Raw genomic sequence first — 15,215 nt, 5'->3', positions numbered from 1 at the left:
ATGTCAGAAGATTCCTTAATTTATTCCTCATAATCACCTTCAATACTTCGCGTCTGGTAGACCACACTAGCTCACCATTCAGTAATTTTAAGAGTAACCCAAGTAATTGTGGATACTCATTATATGGAGTAATAACGTACCTGCAAAAATAGTAAAATAAATTTGAACTACATCAAAAGAGAAAACTGAGCATATAACTTGGATATCTCATTCAAACCATTTTATTCTTCATATGATGTCAAAGTTTAGAAAAACAAAATATCAAAACTGAGTGTGCAATTTGAGTTATATGTAAAAAAAGAATGAAAAAACTGTAAATGGATGCACGAGTTTTTGAATAGTTTTAACATTTTGTCAGAAAACTATCCCTAAAAAGATATAAACACAAACAAATGCATACTTATTTTATATATGCATACCCAGTGCTCTGTACAACTTGACCAAGAGTAGCAACAGCTATTTCACGTTTGGAGACAGCTGCTCCATCCAATAAAGCTTCAACAATTAAAGGCATAAGTTCGGGAATGTATTGCCTCATTGCAAAACCTCCCTAAACAGAACCACGGCCCAAATTAGTTGGTTACCAATTAATATAAGAAGTACGCTGTCAAAATAAATTAATATAAAAAGTACAAAGGAAAATTTACTAACCACCCTGGCAAGATCCCCCACAGTTACAAGGACTCCACTAATAATTCCAATATTGGCACTAACATCAAGAAGTCTGGCCACAAGTGCCTGATATATAATTTGAAAAATCATTAACAATATACCAAATAAAATAAAACAAATTGTATCTTTAATAGCACAACAAGATAAACCTTATGAATTGGAGCAATGTACGGAAGTATTAGTCTTTCACAATTCCTTATCAAACAGCCAATTAACTTCGCACTTTCCTCCTTGCATTTGCTATCTGCACTGCTGACACATCAAGAGAATTAAAATGGGCATGGAATAGAGAAGTTATGTGTTCTCCATTGCACCCTATAATGCTGAATCTCTCCATTAAAGCCCTTATCTTCCATTAAAACTTCAAAGTTACCTTTGCCCCAAGTATGTTAACAATTGTATGAGATATCGACGAAGAGCTGGAAGAACATATGCAGGATTTTTCTCTGACAACCTTCCAGCCACAGAAATTGTGTACTCTCGAACATCAAAATCCTGCAGAAGGAGAGACTATATCAATAAGATCTAACGAATTGGCACTCCAAACACAAACTAAATGAAAATAAGACCCTACTGTAAAGGAGTATGTGATGATATACCATAACTACGACTTTGTCACAAAAAGGCAATAGAACTTACAATGTGTGTCATATTAATGAATGAATAAACAAATTTGTCAAAGAGCCAAGCCCTTTGGAATTAATTTAACAAATATAAATGATGAAGGAGAGTATAAACTCCACCATCATACACGACACGGTGATCAACAAACCTGGCAAAAAAACCGCTAAAAGCAGGGGGCCAACCTCAAGTATATTTGTGTGACATTTATTAGTATAAGAGATAAATGTCATTAACAAGAGACCTGTCAAGCAACCACCCTTGCGAAAATATTTTAACATTGTGCAACCTTAGATAATAAGTTAAAAACTGGTCAATCGAGCCTAAGGGGAGATCAAGCACTAGCAAATAAAAATCAAAAGTCTTGCATGACATCTAACAAAACAAAGTACAGTCTAATTTTACCTCGTCATTTAAAGCAGCAAATACTGCACTCAAATTGTCAGCCTGTGCCAAATACTCATCAAAACCTCTATCTCCATGAACAGAAGTGAAGATAGAGTGGCGTACAGTAACATCAGCATCAGCAACAGCAGAAATGAGAAGCTTCTCCACAAGCTGCAGAAAATCAAATACCACAAAGTATTAGAACATAATGATCATGATGCATCCACCTCACATGAACTGACAGTGAAACTCAGAAAAACAACAAACTCCTCAATACCACAAAGCACTCTAGTCTCTGACAAAGAGCTAAACACTAAGCCAGGCAATGGACAATAAGGACTCCAATTACAAAAAGGTTGTTAACATGGGATTTTCAATTTTCAGTGACTCAAAAATTTCAAGAAAAAATAAATTGGAATACTTAAAAAAAATATAGGAAAACAGCAAACCTCCTCAACAAGACGACGGCGCTTCCCTCCTGATCGAGACAACCTGTTAGAACCAAAATGTGCGCTTGCAATACCAGTGAAAGAAGTAGCAATTAATTTGCAACAACATAGAGCTGCATCTTTTCGTGTAGATCTATCCTCGTCATCCAAATAGACAACAACTGATTCCCTCGCAAACTCAAGTAGATCATGGCCCTATATCAACAAAGTAAAATGGCGTTACAATCTCTGGCCATTTTCAAGTTACTTAGGAATATCAAAAAAAGATGAGTACTTCATCATCTGTGACAAAAGTTCATTACATAAAAGAGTATACAGAACCTTAAAGTTAAAGCGAGCAAGGGTCTGCAAAGCAAGCTGTATGAGAGAAGAACCACTAAGCTCTGAAACTTGCTGACCGATATTTATAATTGTTCCTTTACCGATGCTTTGTGCAGGCCTCCCTAGATAAGGAGATTTAGAAAGAACCATAGATATACTGTCCAGTAGCCGGTCTTGAATGGTTGGCATCAGGGATGGAATGCTGAATAACAAAGATAGAGACTACTTATAAGTTTTTCACTGGATAGGTGAAAACTCTGTTCAAAGCTGGACTCATACCTCATACTTATTTGCTCAAGAGTTTCCACAAGAACAGTTGAAAGACCAGAAGAAAACATAACATCCAGAAGGCCTCGAATATGAGGTTCAGTAGTAGGCCCCATTGCTTTTGCTATATTTCCAACACATGCCAAGGCCTCAAGTGAAGGTTTATTCCTACGGGGAGCAATCTGCGTTTATAAAATACCTACTGTCAAAAGATGGCATTGTCATGTGTTATAGAACAAAAAAATAACCAACCTTTAAACAAGAAATGAAACAAGCAGCAAGAAAAAAATATGGCTCAAGACTGGCATCAATAGTGTAACATACTGCCTCGCGTAAATGAGTGCATATGGTCGGCAAATAATGGCTAAGTTCCCCATCCAGTGCTAAAGCCATCTCTCCGAGAGCAATGAACCCACTATCACGATCTTGAGGAACTTTCAAGACGGAAAGAATATGATTCATGCATATCTGCACGGAATTTCATTTCAATAGGCACTCAAGTAAGTAAAATTTTGAAATCACTCAAAATCCATCATTCTCCTCCAAGTATAAAAAATCAATTAATAGGGAAAATTAACATACTGTTAAATAGTTGGTAACAAAACGATCACGCAGAAAATGTGCAATTCGAGGTAGCAACGAAGTTATGCTCAAGCGAACAAGCCGATCCCGGTGCTCTAGATATCTAAGAACAATTTCGGCAACTTCTCGGTATCTTGACATCATGAACTCCCCAGTATTCCTTCACAGCCATAATTAGTACCAAACAAGTTCATTACAAAAATATTGAGAAGATTTATAATTAGAATCAAACACATTTCATGATACTACATTAAGTAAATAAAAAAAGATAAACTGATTGCCATAAACTAAATTGTCCTTGTAGAAATTTGCTGATAACAGAAGCCTGGCGGGCACAAACTCACTATTTAATTTCAATTGTACATGCACGTTGACAAAATTATGCCCGACCATTAGGCGTGTCAAGAGCATGTTACACTTTGTCTGTGAGTAGGGATCTGTTTGTACACTAGCTTAGAGCAGATTTGACTAGATTATTTCACCTATCTTGTAAAGGTTATTTCACTAGCTTTTAAGTGTTTGTATACAGTATTTAAAGTAATATTTGAGCTAGCAGTTTTTTTTCTAGTTTTTACCTGAACTATTTTAATTAACTTCTTTCTCTACCCTCACAACAACAACAGCAATAAAACTTTATCCCACTAAGTCGGGTTGTCTACATGGATCAACTTTCGTCATAATGTTCTATCCAGAACGGTGCTTCTATTCAGATCGTTAATCTTGAGATATTTTTTAATAACTTCTCTTATAGTCTTTCTAAGTTTTCCTTTTCCTCTAGTTGTTTGACTTCTCTTCATTTGATCTACTCTTCTTACCAAAGAATCTACATGTCTTCTCTCTACATACTCAAACCACCTAAGTCTATTTTCCACCATCTTCTCTATTATAGGTGCAAAAGCAACACTCTCTCTAATATTTTCATTTCTAATCCTATCCTTTCTAGTCTTACCACACATTTAACGCAACATTTTCATCTCTGCTACATTTACTTTATTCTTGTGTTGATTCTAAAACGTCCAACATTTTGTCTCGTACAATATCGTAGGTCTCACCGTCCAACATCGCACTTCAATCCCTACGAAATACTCCAACTTGCCAAGTTGCTATTTAGATTGCTATAGCTTGCTAATAAGCTGTTGACTATGGCAGATGAGTTTCTAGTGACAATGATGTCATCTACATACACTAACATGAATATAGTGTACCTAGGAGTGACAAAGGTGAATAGAGAAGGGCCACGCCTGCTGGATATAAATCCAAAGCTCTGAAGGGCTTGATTGAGCCCTTCAAACCAGGCCCTGGGTGCCGGATTCAACACATAAATTGTCTTGTTCAGTTTGCAAACCAATGTAGCATCGATGCTGTCTAGCCCAAGAGGTTGTTGCATGTAGCCTTTCTCCCGCAAGATGTCGGTTAGGAAATACAATCTTTATTTCCCTATTTTATTTTCTAGACAATTTCATTAAGTATGTTTAATTTCCTTTGTTTTCCATTAAGGAGAGAATTATTGTAATTAATTGTATTCCCTCTTTATAAGCCAACCTTGCACTGAGGAATAATACACAATATTTTACCTATTATTTTCAACATGATACCAAGAGTACTAGGTTACGATTTTACTGGAAAGCTTTCCACAACTAGTGGGATTTACAATTGGAAGTGTACAGAAGATAGTGTTTTGTTTCTCAAGAGGCAAGAAAATGATTGCGTCTTCATGTTTCTTGTTGGGCTGAATAAAGATCTTGATGAGGAAAGAGGTAGAGTTTTAAAAAAACATACCATTGCCAGCTCTTCGTGAAACTTTTGCAAAAATAAGAACGGAGGAGACACAACAAGGAATTATGATGGAAAAGACACCATGAACCCTGAATCTGAAGGCTCAACTCTGCCTACTAGAATCCTCGACGAGGAGAAAAGGTCAGACAAAGTTCCTGGGAGTGATCACTCCAAACGCGAATGGCATACTCGTGTTGGAAGCTCAAAGGCAAACCTCCTAACCGGAAGAAGAAAGGTGGTCGTGCATTTCAAAGGATTAATTCTGATAAATGGAAGCAATCCTCTTCGACTCAACTTCCACTCACTACGGAACAACTAGACAAACTGCTCAAACTCCTCGAATCTCCAACTCCTTCTTGCTTTATAACAATAAAAGGTAATTCTACATATCTTAGTGTCACTCTCCGTCATACCGTCATACTTGATAGCAGATGCAGGTGTCTCTGATCACATGACAGGTGAATTTACTTTGTTCTCTTTATATATTCCATGTGCAAGTAATCAAAAAATAAAAATTGCATATGGCTCCTTTTCAGACATTGCAGGTAAAGAGTTAGTTGTGTTATCTCGAATGTTAACTCTTAAAAACGTCATTCATGTTCTAAACTTATCATGCAATTTAATATCCGTCAGTAAATTAGTCCAATATATAAATTGTCAAACTATTTTTTCCAATCTCATTATGTCTATAAGGATTTGAACTCGAGGAAAATGATTGACAGTGCCAAGTAGAGTGGAGGACTCTACTACCTTGACATTGGATTTGCATCACAACTTCCTTCAAAAATAATAAGTTCCCGTTTTGGATCCTTTTCTATTTTGAATAATAAAGATAACAATGTTATAGTATGGCATTTACAATTAGGTCATCCTAGTTTTCTTTACTTAAAACACTTGTTTCCTAAGTTATTTCATAATAAGAACTTTTTTTCGTTTAAATGTGAAGCATGTGAGTTTGCAAAGCATCATCGTTCCCAATTTCCAATACAGCCTTATAAACCATCAAAATCTTCTTCTATTATTCACAACGATATTTTGGACCCTAACTGTACAAGTACACTCTCTCTCAAAAAATGATTTATCACATTTATAGATGATCATTCAAGAGTATGTTGGATGGACTAGTTAAACGGGAAACGAGATGTTTGTCAAACTGTAAAAAAAAAATTTTACAATGGTGCAGAATAAATTTCAAACAAATATCCAAGTCTTTAGAAGTGATAATGACAAAGAATATTTAAACATTATTTTGGATTTATTTTTCTAAAAAATGGGATTGTACGTCAAAGTTCATGTTCTAATACTTATCAACAAAATGGAGTCGCCAAAAGAAAAAATACATTTATTGGAGGTTGCTAGAGCTTTACTTTTCTCGAATAAAGTATCAAACTATTTGTGGGGCAAAGCTGTTTTAACAACTGCTTATTTAATTAACAGAATGCCCTCCAAAATTCTCAATTTTTAAACTACAATTAATACCTTCAAAGAATGTTTTCCTAGTACTCGTGTTTTAACGGATTTGACATTAAAAAATCTTGGTTGCACAGCCTTTGTTCATGAACATAAAAATGTTGGAAAAATTGAACCGCGTGCTATAAAAGGTATTTTTGTTGGACCCAAACCTACAAGAAAATGTTTGTCGCTATGGACGTTAAATTCCATGAAAATAATTTTTTTCTTGATGACACTCATCTTCAAGGGAGATATAAAGGAAGACTTGTTTCAAATCGAGGACATGAGTATTTTAAATAATTTATCCTTGTTTGTACCACAAGGTTCTGAGACTTATACTTCAACACCGACAGAAAATAGTCATGATTTTTTATCTGATTCTACTCCTGTTATGAGTAAGAAAATTTTGAATCTGAACCTACATTTTCTCATGTAGAAAACAATGAGAATCCTGAAAACGAATATAATGATGATCTAATTGAAATGCCACAAAACACTGTCACTTCAAAAAAACAGATGCGAATTAGGAAACGGAACTTGGAAAGATAAGGTTTTTGTGAAAAAGCATCACAAAACAAGGGATGACTCCACATCTCAACACTGTCAAGAGTGTTACAACACTACCAAATGGCTAAAAGACAGTTGGATGCAAGTGGATGTTTACTGTGAAGTACAATTCAGATTGGTCAGTTAAGAGGTACAAGGCTTGCTTGGTGGCTAAGGATTTTATTCAGAACTATGGTATAGACTACTCAGAGATATTTGCTCCTGTTGCAAAATTGAATATTGTTAGAGTTCTTTTATCCCTTGCTGCTAACCTGGATTGAACCCCACATCAGTTAAATGTTAAAAATGTTTTTCTCAATGGCGATCTAGAAGAAGAAGTATATATGGACATTCCTCCTAACTTTAAAAATAAATTTGGATCAAATGTATGCAAACTAAATAAATTTTTGTATGGATTAAAATAGTCTCCTAGAGCTTGATTTGAAAAATTCACTCAGTCCATGAAGAAACAAGGATACATTCAGGGACAGGCTGACCACACCTTGTTCACAAAGTTCTCCCACGATGAAAAATTTGCTGCCCTGATTGTTTATATTGATGATATTGTCCTTACTGGAGACGATACAGTTGAAATGGCAAGAGTTAAAGAGAAATTAGCAGTAGACTTTGAAATCAAAGACTTGGGATTCATGAGATATGTGCTTGCTAAGGAGGTTGCTCGGTCAAAGAATGGTATTGTGGTTTCACATCAAAAATACATTCTAGACTTATTAAAAGAAACAGAAATGAGTCGATGTCCTCCTGCAAATATCCCTATGGATCCTAATGTTAAACTTTGGGGAGAAAGTAATGTTCCTGTTGATACTGGAAGATAACAGAGATTGGTTGAGAAACTGATTTATTTGTCACACGTCCGACCTAATATTGCTTTCTCAGTTAGTGTAGTAAATCAGTTTAAGCATCTCCTTTCAATGAACATATTGAGGCAGTCTATAGGATACTGAGATATTTGAAAGAAAAAAATCAAAAAAAAAAAAACTTATTTCTTAAGAAGACTAATTAGAGAAATGTGTCTATCTTCACCAATGTTAATTGGGCAGGTTCAGTAACAAATAGAAGATCAACCTTTGGATATTGTACCTATGTTTGGGGTAATCTTGTGACATGGAGGAACAAGAAACAAGGAATTGTAGCAAGAAGTAGTGCAGAAGTCGAGTTTAGAGTTATGTCTCAAAGTATTTGTGAAGGATTATGGATCCTTAGAGTCCTAGAAGAACTTAAGATGAAAATTGAACTTCCATTGAAATTATACTCTGAACATAGCTCATAACTCAATTCAACATGACAGAACCAAGCATATTGAGATTGATCGACATTTCATAAGGAGAAGTTAGATGCTAGAATCATATGTCTATCTTTTGTGACTTTAAGTCAACAAACTGCGGATATCCTGACCAAAAATTTGGCAAGACCTACCTTTGGCATTTGATAGACAAGTTGGGCATGATAGATATGCACCTACTTGAAAGGAGGTGTTAGAAAATACAATCTTTATTTTCCTATTTAATTTTCTAGACAATTCAATTATGTATGTTTAATTTTTTTTATTTTCCATTAAGGAGAGAATTATTGTAATTAATTGTATTCCCTCTTTATAATCCAGCCTTAGATTGACAAATAATACACACCAATATTTTACCTATTGTTTTCAATAATGCCATTGAGAAAGGCATTGTTTACATCAAGCAGAGTGATGTACGAGCCTTCTGAGATGGAAATTGTGAGGACAATCCTGACAGTGACTGATTTGACAAAAGGTGAGAAGGTCTCTGTGAAGTCAAAACCATGATGTTGGTGAAAGCCATTTGCCACCAACTTTGCCTTGTACTTGTTTATTGTGCCGTCAGGATTTTGTTTAATCTTAAACCCCCATTTGCAGCCAATAGCATATGAGTTAGGAGGTAAGGAACTGAGAGTCCGTGTTTGATTCCTAACTAGGGCTTAATACTCATCATTCTTAGTTGCTAACTACTTAGGATCTTTGAGTGCTACCTTGTAGGAGGTTGGTTCCAGCTCAATAAGATGCAGGGTAGGATACAACCTTGGTTAAACAATGCCACGTTGGAGTTTTCAATAGATGCATGGTCATAAGTTGCAAGTGAGATGTTTTGAGATGTTACGTTGTTTGAGATGGAAGGTTAAGAAGGTACATATGAGGTGTGTTTGAGATGTAGGGCTGGTTTGAATGGAATTTTCTAAGGATGCAGAGTTTGGAGATGAATTTGCTTGAGAGATGGTACATAAGGTAATGTAGCTCTGGTTCACGAGTGAGGTTTGGTTTGAGATGGATATGAGACAGTAGGAATGCTAACAAAATTAGGTGAGATGGGAAAGGGTGAGGAGAGTGTAAAAGTTGACGTTGAAGATGAAATGTGAGAAGAATTGAGTTGAGAATATGGGAATCTAATTTCATTAAAAAAAACATACTTAGAAATATAAATTTTTCCATTAGGGGCTAAGCCCTTGTATCCTTTGTGGTTGGACGAATACTCATGATAAATGCACTTTAGAGAGTGGAAGTTAAATTTATGAGGTGAATAAGGTCTTAGATAAGGGTGGCATACACATCCAAAAGCCTTCAGGAATTTGTAATCAGGAAATTTGTTGTAAAGTATGAAGTAGGGAAACTTCATACCTAAAAGCCTTCAGGAATTAGTAATCAGGAAATTTGTTGTAAAGTATGAAGTAGGGAAACTTCATACCTAACAAGGGGGTTGGCATCCTATTGATCAAGTATATTGTAGTGAGATATGCATGGCCCCAAAACTTCAAAGGGAGACTTGTTTAAGCAAGCAAGGTTAGGCCAATCTCAACCACATTCCTATATTTTCTTTCAACCGAGACATTTTGGTGGCGTGAAAGCAAGCCAACTTGTGAGCTATGCCTTTCTACATTTGAGGCATCATAGATGAGTGCCTGTGATAGCAGATGCTACCACCATGTCCATGTTTGAAGCATATTTGGCACTGAACTATGAATCTGCCACCAAACCTACCACCGCCACGATTAAAGTTGCGGCCTCCATGAAAACCACCACGAGACTCACAAAGGTTGGACGTAGCTTTGAACTGAGACACATTGGAGGAGTCAAAGTTACATTGATTTGTGGATTGAGGAGTAGGAAGGTTGGCCTGAGTAATAATAATAGAAAGAGGTTCGGTCAGAGTAGTTTTTTTTGGATTTGTCCAGTTTTGCTTCATGTGGCAGAAGCATGGATTCAGCTTCAATGTTAGGACATAGAATAGAACGATATAATAGAGACTAGGGTGTTGTAGTCTTCAGGCAATCCATCTAAGATTGCTTCAAGATGTGAAATTGGATCATCAATTGAATCTAGGATGTCTTCAATGCGTTGAATCCTTGCTAGATATTTAGTGATAGACTTCTCACCTTTTAGTGATTGACTTCAATTCTGACCTCACCTGTCTCAATTTGGCATTGGTGTGCGCAAAAAATATATTTATGAATTTCATCCCAAATCCGGTGAGAATGAACACATCTAATCACTCGTGATAGAACCGAGTCAGAAAGCGTCGTGAGAAGCCACGTGAACAGTAACAAATCTTGTTGCTCCCATGTATACGCAAGGTTTTCAGCATCATTCATACAATTTCCTTCAACCAAATAACGTGGAGGTATGATAGGACTCCCCAGAAGTCGTTGAAGCTTGTGCAGCGAATAATGCCTTCAATTTGTTATTTCCACAAACGAAAATTGTTTTCGTCGAGTTTGAGCGTCACTTGCTTTGTAAAAGTCTTGAACACATTCTTCGCATGGAGAGTTAGGGCCGACGAAGTTTCGCTCACAGTGTTGTGCACGGTGTTGCTTGAATTCGCATCGGAAGCCATGGACAAAGGATCGAATCAAGCTCTTGATACCATATTAGAAACTAAGAAAGCCATGGAAATAGAGAAGAGATAGAGGAGAGAAAAGAGAGAGTTTTCTATATCTAACTAAATATGTTTCAGTTTCTCAAAGTCAGTTACACTGATTGTGTGACTTAGTATTTATAGCCAATCCTAACTATGCTGACTAAGCACAGTTAGTTACATCAGTCATGCTTAGTTAGAACTAGTAGAGCTACTACTCTTATACTCTAATAATATATGTGTGTTTATTTTAAGAAATATATAATGATGTTCCCTAAAAGTGGACAAAATTTGTTAAGAATGCTAGTTTTGAATAAGTTATAAAACATCTACAAATTAACATTGCAAATGATGAAAATTATATTAACCTCAAAAGCTCTCCAACAGCAAGCAATGAACCGTGTATACTGTGCACTGGGGCGTTTTTACCTAATCCATCCTGTGTGGCCTCAAACATTCGATAATACCTGCCATCAAATAGCAAAGAAAGGACTTACTCTCTAATAGGGATGCACTGTGCAATAAGTTAGCAAAGAAATCTAAGCATGTTGTACAATGAAAGTCAACGGAAATCATACATCCAAAAGTCAACGACATGATTACTCCACTCAAAACCCTCCTAGAAAATATTGCTATATTAGTCAACAGTAACTTAATCACCGTCGAAATGAATTAGGTGACCAAAAATATAACCCTTCATTGGTCACTATATCATACTATTATTGATATTCTATAATTCAATGATCTATAAACTGTAATACTACTATTGCTAAAAGGCTCAGCCCATTTTTTTACCACCTCCGCCGTGAGAACAGTGAGACGGGGTAAATAACCATATGAGTTAGTGCCAAAGTTTGTCCCACTTATTTCTTCAGAACAGAGTCAAGTATAGCAGGAAACATTTTGAGACACCCCATCACATCACCGACAATTATGCCTAAACTGCCACTGGTATCAAGCTAGGATTATATAATCTATAAAAATCTGAATAAAACTCTTAACATAACAGCATCAAGTAGAAGCAAACAAGGTTATCGAGATCTTGCTTAAGATCCTAAAACATAGATTGTAGCTAAGATTGAAAAATCCTACCCAATTATTTTTGTAAGATTAAGAGCGGGTACAAAAAACATAAAACATTAGATCAGGAAGAAAAAAAACGCAAGATCCTACTAAAATAAAATATAATACAGTATTTTTGAAGTATTTTTACACAAGATCCTACTAAATGACCCTCTTTCATATTCTTTAGACATGAATGAGTGTGCCTTTATAGTTTATTACCATTTTCCACAATAAACACTTGTCGAACATTAGGAACATATTCCGCCAATTAATTAGTTTACCATAAAGCCTGTTATTTAAAACAAACCCTACAAATGAGATGTTTATTCTCTAAATCCTTAATCTAAAACTTCTTCATTTCAAAGGGCATGCTTTCACCGCCACCAAACCGTAATTGTTGTTCCTCTGCGTCTTCTCGGCGTGTAATGGTGGTGGCCGAAAAACAGCCGATCATGGCCGGAACTGCCCATGATCGTACAACACGATTCTACTTAAGATTTAGATTGTTGGGGGTGAGTGAGATCGTAAAATCTCAAGATTTTAAGATCGAGATAGAAATTTTGACAACCATGGAAACAAATGATAATAAATTGTCTTCCATAACTATTCACAGTTTGGACAAGAACTTGTACTTATGCTCAATGCAAGAGTCTATCCATAAGTTGATTATTGTATTCAAGTGCGAAGTAGCAGCAGGCAAGTCGTTGACCAATCTTCATTACTACATAATCACCTTCTGATGGTTTAAACTAGATTTTAGTGAGTTTATTATGTCCCTTAGTTCAAGTACAATTACTGTCAACATAGTCAACAAAATAGTATTACTATCAACTTCCGGTTTACCCCAGTTTATATGATTAACTTAAAAATAAAAACTGACCATTGCACACGCCATCGTGTCTCACGCTTTTCAATAACATTAAGGCAGGCACGCAATGCCTCCACAGCCCGCTCACGAACTGGCAATGCTGGATCTCGCAAAGGAACCCAGATAGCATCTACAAATTCCGGCACATGGACATTGAAAACAGTTGAAGCATTTTCTGCCATTTCCTGCAATGACCAAAATAAAAAGATAGTGTGTTCATATTCTTAAAATATGGAGACTCCAAAATTGTGAGAGAATACAAAAACACTATTCTTAAAGTAGTTTGTCACTGAAATGCTTATTTAATAACTAAATTCCAAAAATAAGAAACCCGGAAAAGAAAACTAAAAAATAACTGTCGGACTAGAAAAAGAATCAATATAAATCCAAATCTTCTCCCAATAAATAATAATAATGATAATGAAACATACTTTCAAGATTAAAACAGCGGCAAAACGCCGATACTCCACTCTGGGCCCTTCAAGCCAATCCAGTGCAATTTTAACCTGAAAAGATAAACAAAAAAATCAGCACACTCATTCAACTCCGAGAGAGGAAGCTTATAAGAATAGACAAAATGTGCAAAAACCTGGCGTTCAACTTCATCAGCAGTCATAGCTCCACCAGCTCTAGCAAGGTGACCAAGAACCCTACTAGCATGAACCAAAATCTCAGGATCACGCTTCGCCTCAAAAACAGTCCTCATATAACTTGAGAATCTAGAGACCTTGGAACCATTCTCTCCGAGCGCCACATCAATTAACTCATCAATTGCCCTAAGAGCTCCAAGATTCTCAGCAACATCACTACTCTCTAAAAGGCTTGATATCTTATCATACAATTGATCCATAAATCGAGAAAAAGCTTCACCACTTAGGTCGCGAGCTTCTTCTTCTAGATGCTTCTTAAAAGCTAAAGAGGCACCTTCCTACAGAGATTAAATTCATTCCAAATTTACAAATCAGCTAGTACTCAATCAAAATGAAATGAAGAGAAAGTATAACAGTGCTACCTTAGGGTTGCCACGGGTGCAGAGGTCGGCGAGGATGCGATTCAGAGCATCGCCGGGTACGACAGAGGGAGGACCAATATAACGGTGGGGATGGGAGTGAGAGTGGAGGTGAGGGTGCGACTGAGAAGCGGTCGCCATTTAATTAACCTAAACCCTAAATTAATCAGTCTGTAGTATAGTAGTGTGATTTGAAGATTGATTTATGAACGAACGGAATGAAGAGAGAGAATCGATTTATGAATGAAAAAATTCTCCGGCATCGCGTTTCGCCGTGGCTGGGACTCACACGGCGGGGCGGGGTTCTATATTTTGTTAAGCCGCGGAAATCAGGATTGCGTGAGTTTCTAGATGGTTTCCGTTACTTGTTAGATTAGACCGGATAAATCTTTAGATGGGTTTTGTTACTGCAATCCACCAACATAACTAACTCTTGATAACTACTTAATAAATTACTTAGTAATTCAGATTAAAACAAAAATGTATAAATAAAGGAGAAAATATTTTTTTTACTTAATTGATCTCATTAAATATTTTATACATTCAGAATTATCATTAAATTAATATGAAATGTTTTGACTTGGAAATTATAAAATAATATTAATTACAATTTAGAAACTTAAAATATATTAAATTTAAAATTGGAAAAAATCACTTTTTTAGTATAAAATACTTTTATAAGAGTTACCTTGACAATTTATATTTTAGTATAAAATATGGTTTAAATGCATATATTTTTATAAATAAATTATTTATATTTAAATAATATAATTAGATGTTAATTGTTCTCCTTGAAAGATTTGATGAAGGGTGTGATTGATTGTCTATCCTCGATAAAAATATATTTCATATGTTTTGTATTCCTTTCCCTTCAACACTTTTTATTAGGCTTTATTCACAGGTCTTGCAGACAAGCTATAGCAACCTTTATTTCAATATTTGAATTTTTTAGTTTAACAAATAAGTATAATTATGATAGAAATTTTTTCATTGATTTTTTCTAATTTATTTCTTAATTATTTTGACATTTCTTTAGAGTGGTTCTCGAAGTTAAAACCATAATTAAAATCTTTGATAGGAATCGTGTCCATAATATGTATCATGACTTTGAAATACCATAAAGAAATTTGTTGACAAGTTGAAAAAGTTGAAAAATTATATATAATTTGTCTATGTTATTTCATCGGTGTAATTTTTTACAATGAGATTGATCATATTTATAAGACATCATATAGACAATGTAATAAATATAATTTATTATAAAACTCCACATTGGATGTTATATTTTGGATATGCCTCGTTAAAGATAA

At 35.4% G+C, this 15,215-nt stretch overlaps 1 protein-coding gene across 2 annotated transcripts in view; it reads right to left on the bottom strand.

Moving 5' to 3' along the window:
- Positions 1–14,308, bottom strand: part of LOC127076842 (serine/threonine-protein kinase TOR) — a 53,275-nt gene extending 38,967 nt beyond the window's left edge. Inside the window, exons 1-16 of one of the 2 annotated variants that reach the window (XM_051018632.1) lie at positions 13,909–14,308; positions 13,486–13,824; positions 13,328–13,402; positions 12,909–13,081; positions 11,332–11,430; positions 3,300–3,459; positions 2,970–3,185; positions 2,730–2,899; positions 2,451–2,652; positions 2,130–2,324; positions 1,699–1,851; positions 1,046–1,167; positions 822–921; positions 652–738; positions 420–550; positions 38–140 (exon numbers count right to left, since the gene is read on the bottom strand). In XM_051018632.1, coding sequence (XP_050874589.1) covers positions 38–140; positions 420–550; positions 652–738; positions 822–921; positions 1,046–1,167; positions 1,699–1,851; positions 2,130–2,324; positions 2,451–2,652; positions 2,730–2,899; positions 2,970–3,185; positions 3,300–3,459; positions 11,332–11,430; positions 12,909–13,081; positions 13,328–13,402; positions 13,486–13,824; positions 13,909–14,046 — 2,463 coding nt within the window. In that variant the 5' untranslated portion in view covers positions 14,047–14,308. The remainder of the gene's footprint in view (positions 1–37; positions 141–419; positions 551–651; positions 739–821; positions 922–1,045; positions 1,168–1,698; positions 1,852–2,129; positions 2,325–2,450; positions 2,653–2,729; positions 2,900–2,969; positions 3,186–3,299; positions 3,460–11,331; positions 11,431–12,908; positions 13,082–13,327; positions 13,403–13,485; positions 13,825–13,908) is intronic. The other variant, XM_051018633.1, reaches the window with a different exon arrangement.
- Between the last annotated feature and the right edge of the window lie 907 nt (positions 14,309–15,215).

The sequence above is a fragment of the Lathyrus oleraceus genome, chromosome 4 (genome assembly GCF_024323335.1).
Source record: "Lathyrus oleraceus cultivar Zhongwan6 chromosome 4, CAAS_Psat_ZW6_1.0, whole genome shotgun sequence".
NCBI classification, from domain to species: Eukaryota; Viridiplantae; Streptophyta; class Magnoliopsida; order Fabales; family Fabaceae; genus Lathyrus; species Lathyrus oleraceus.
The sequence above is the reverse complement of the archived record's forward strand: the minus strand, read 5'-3'. Positions and strand labels throughout refer to the sequence as shown.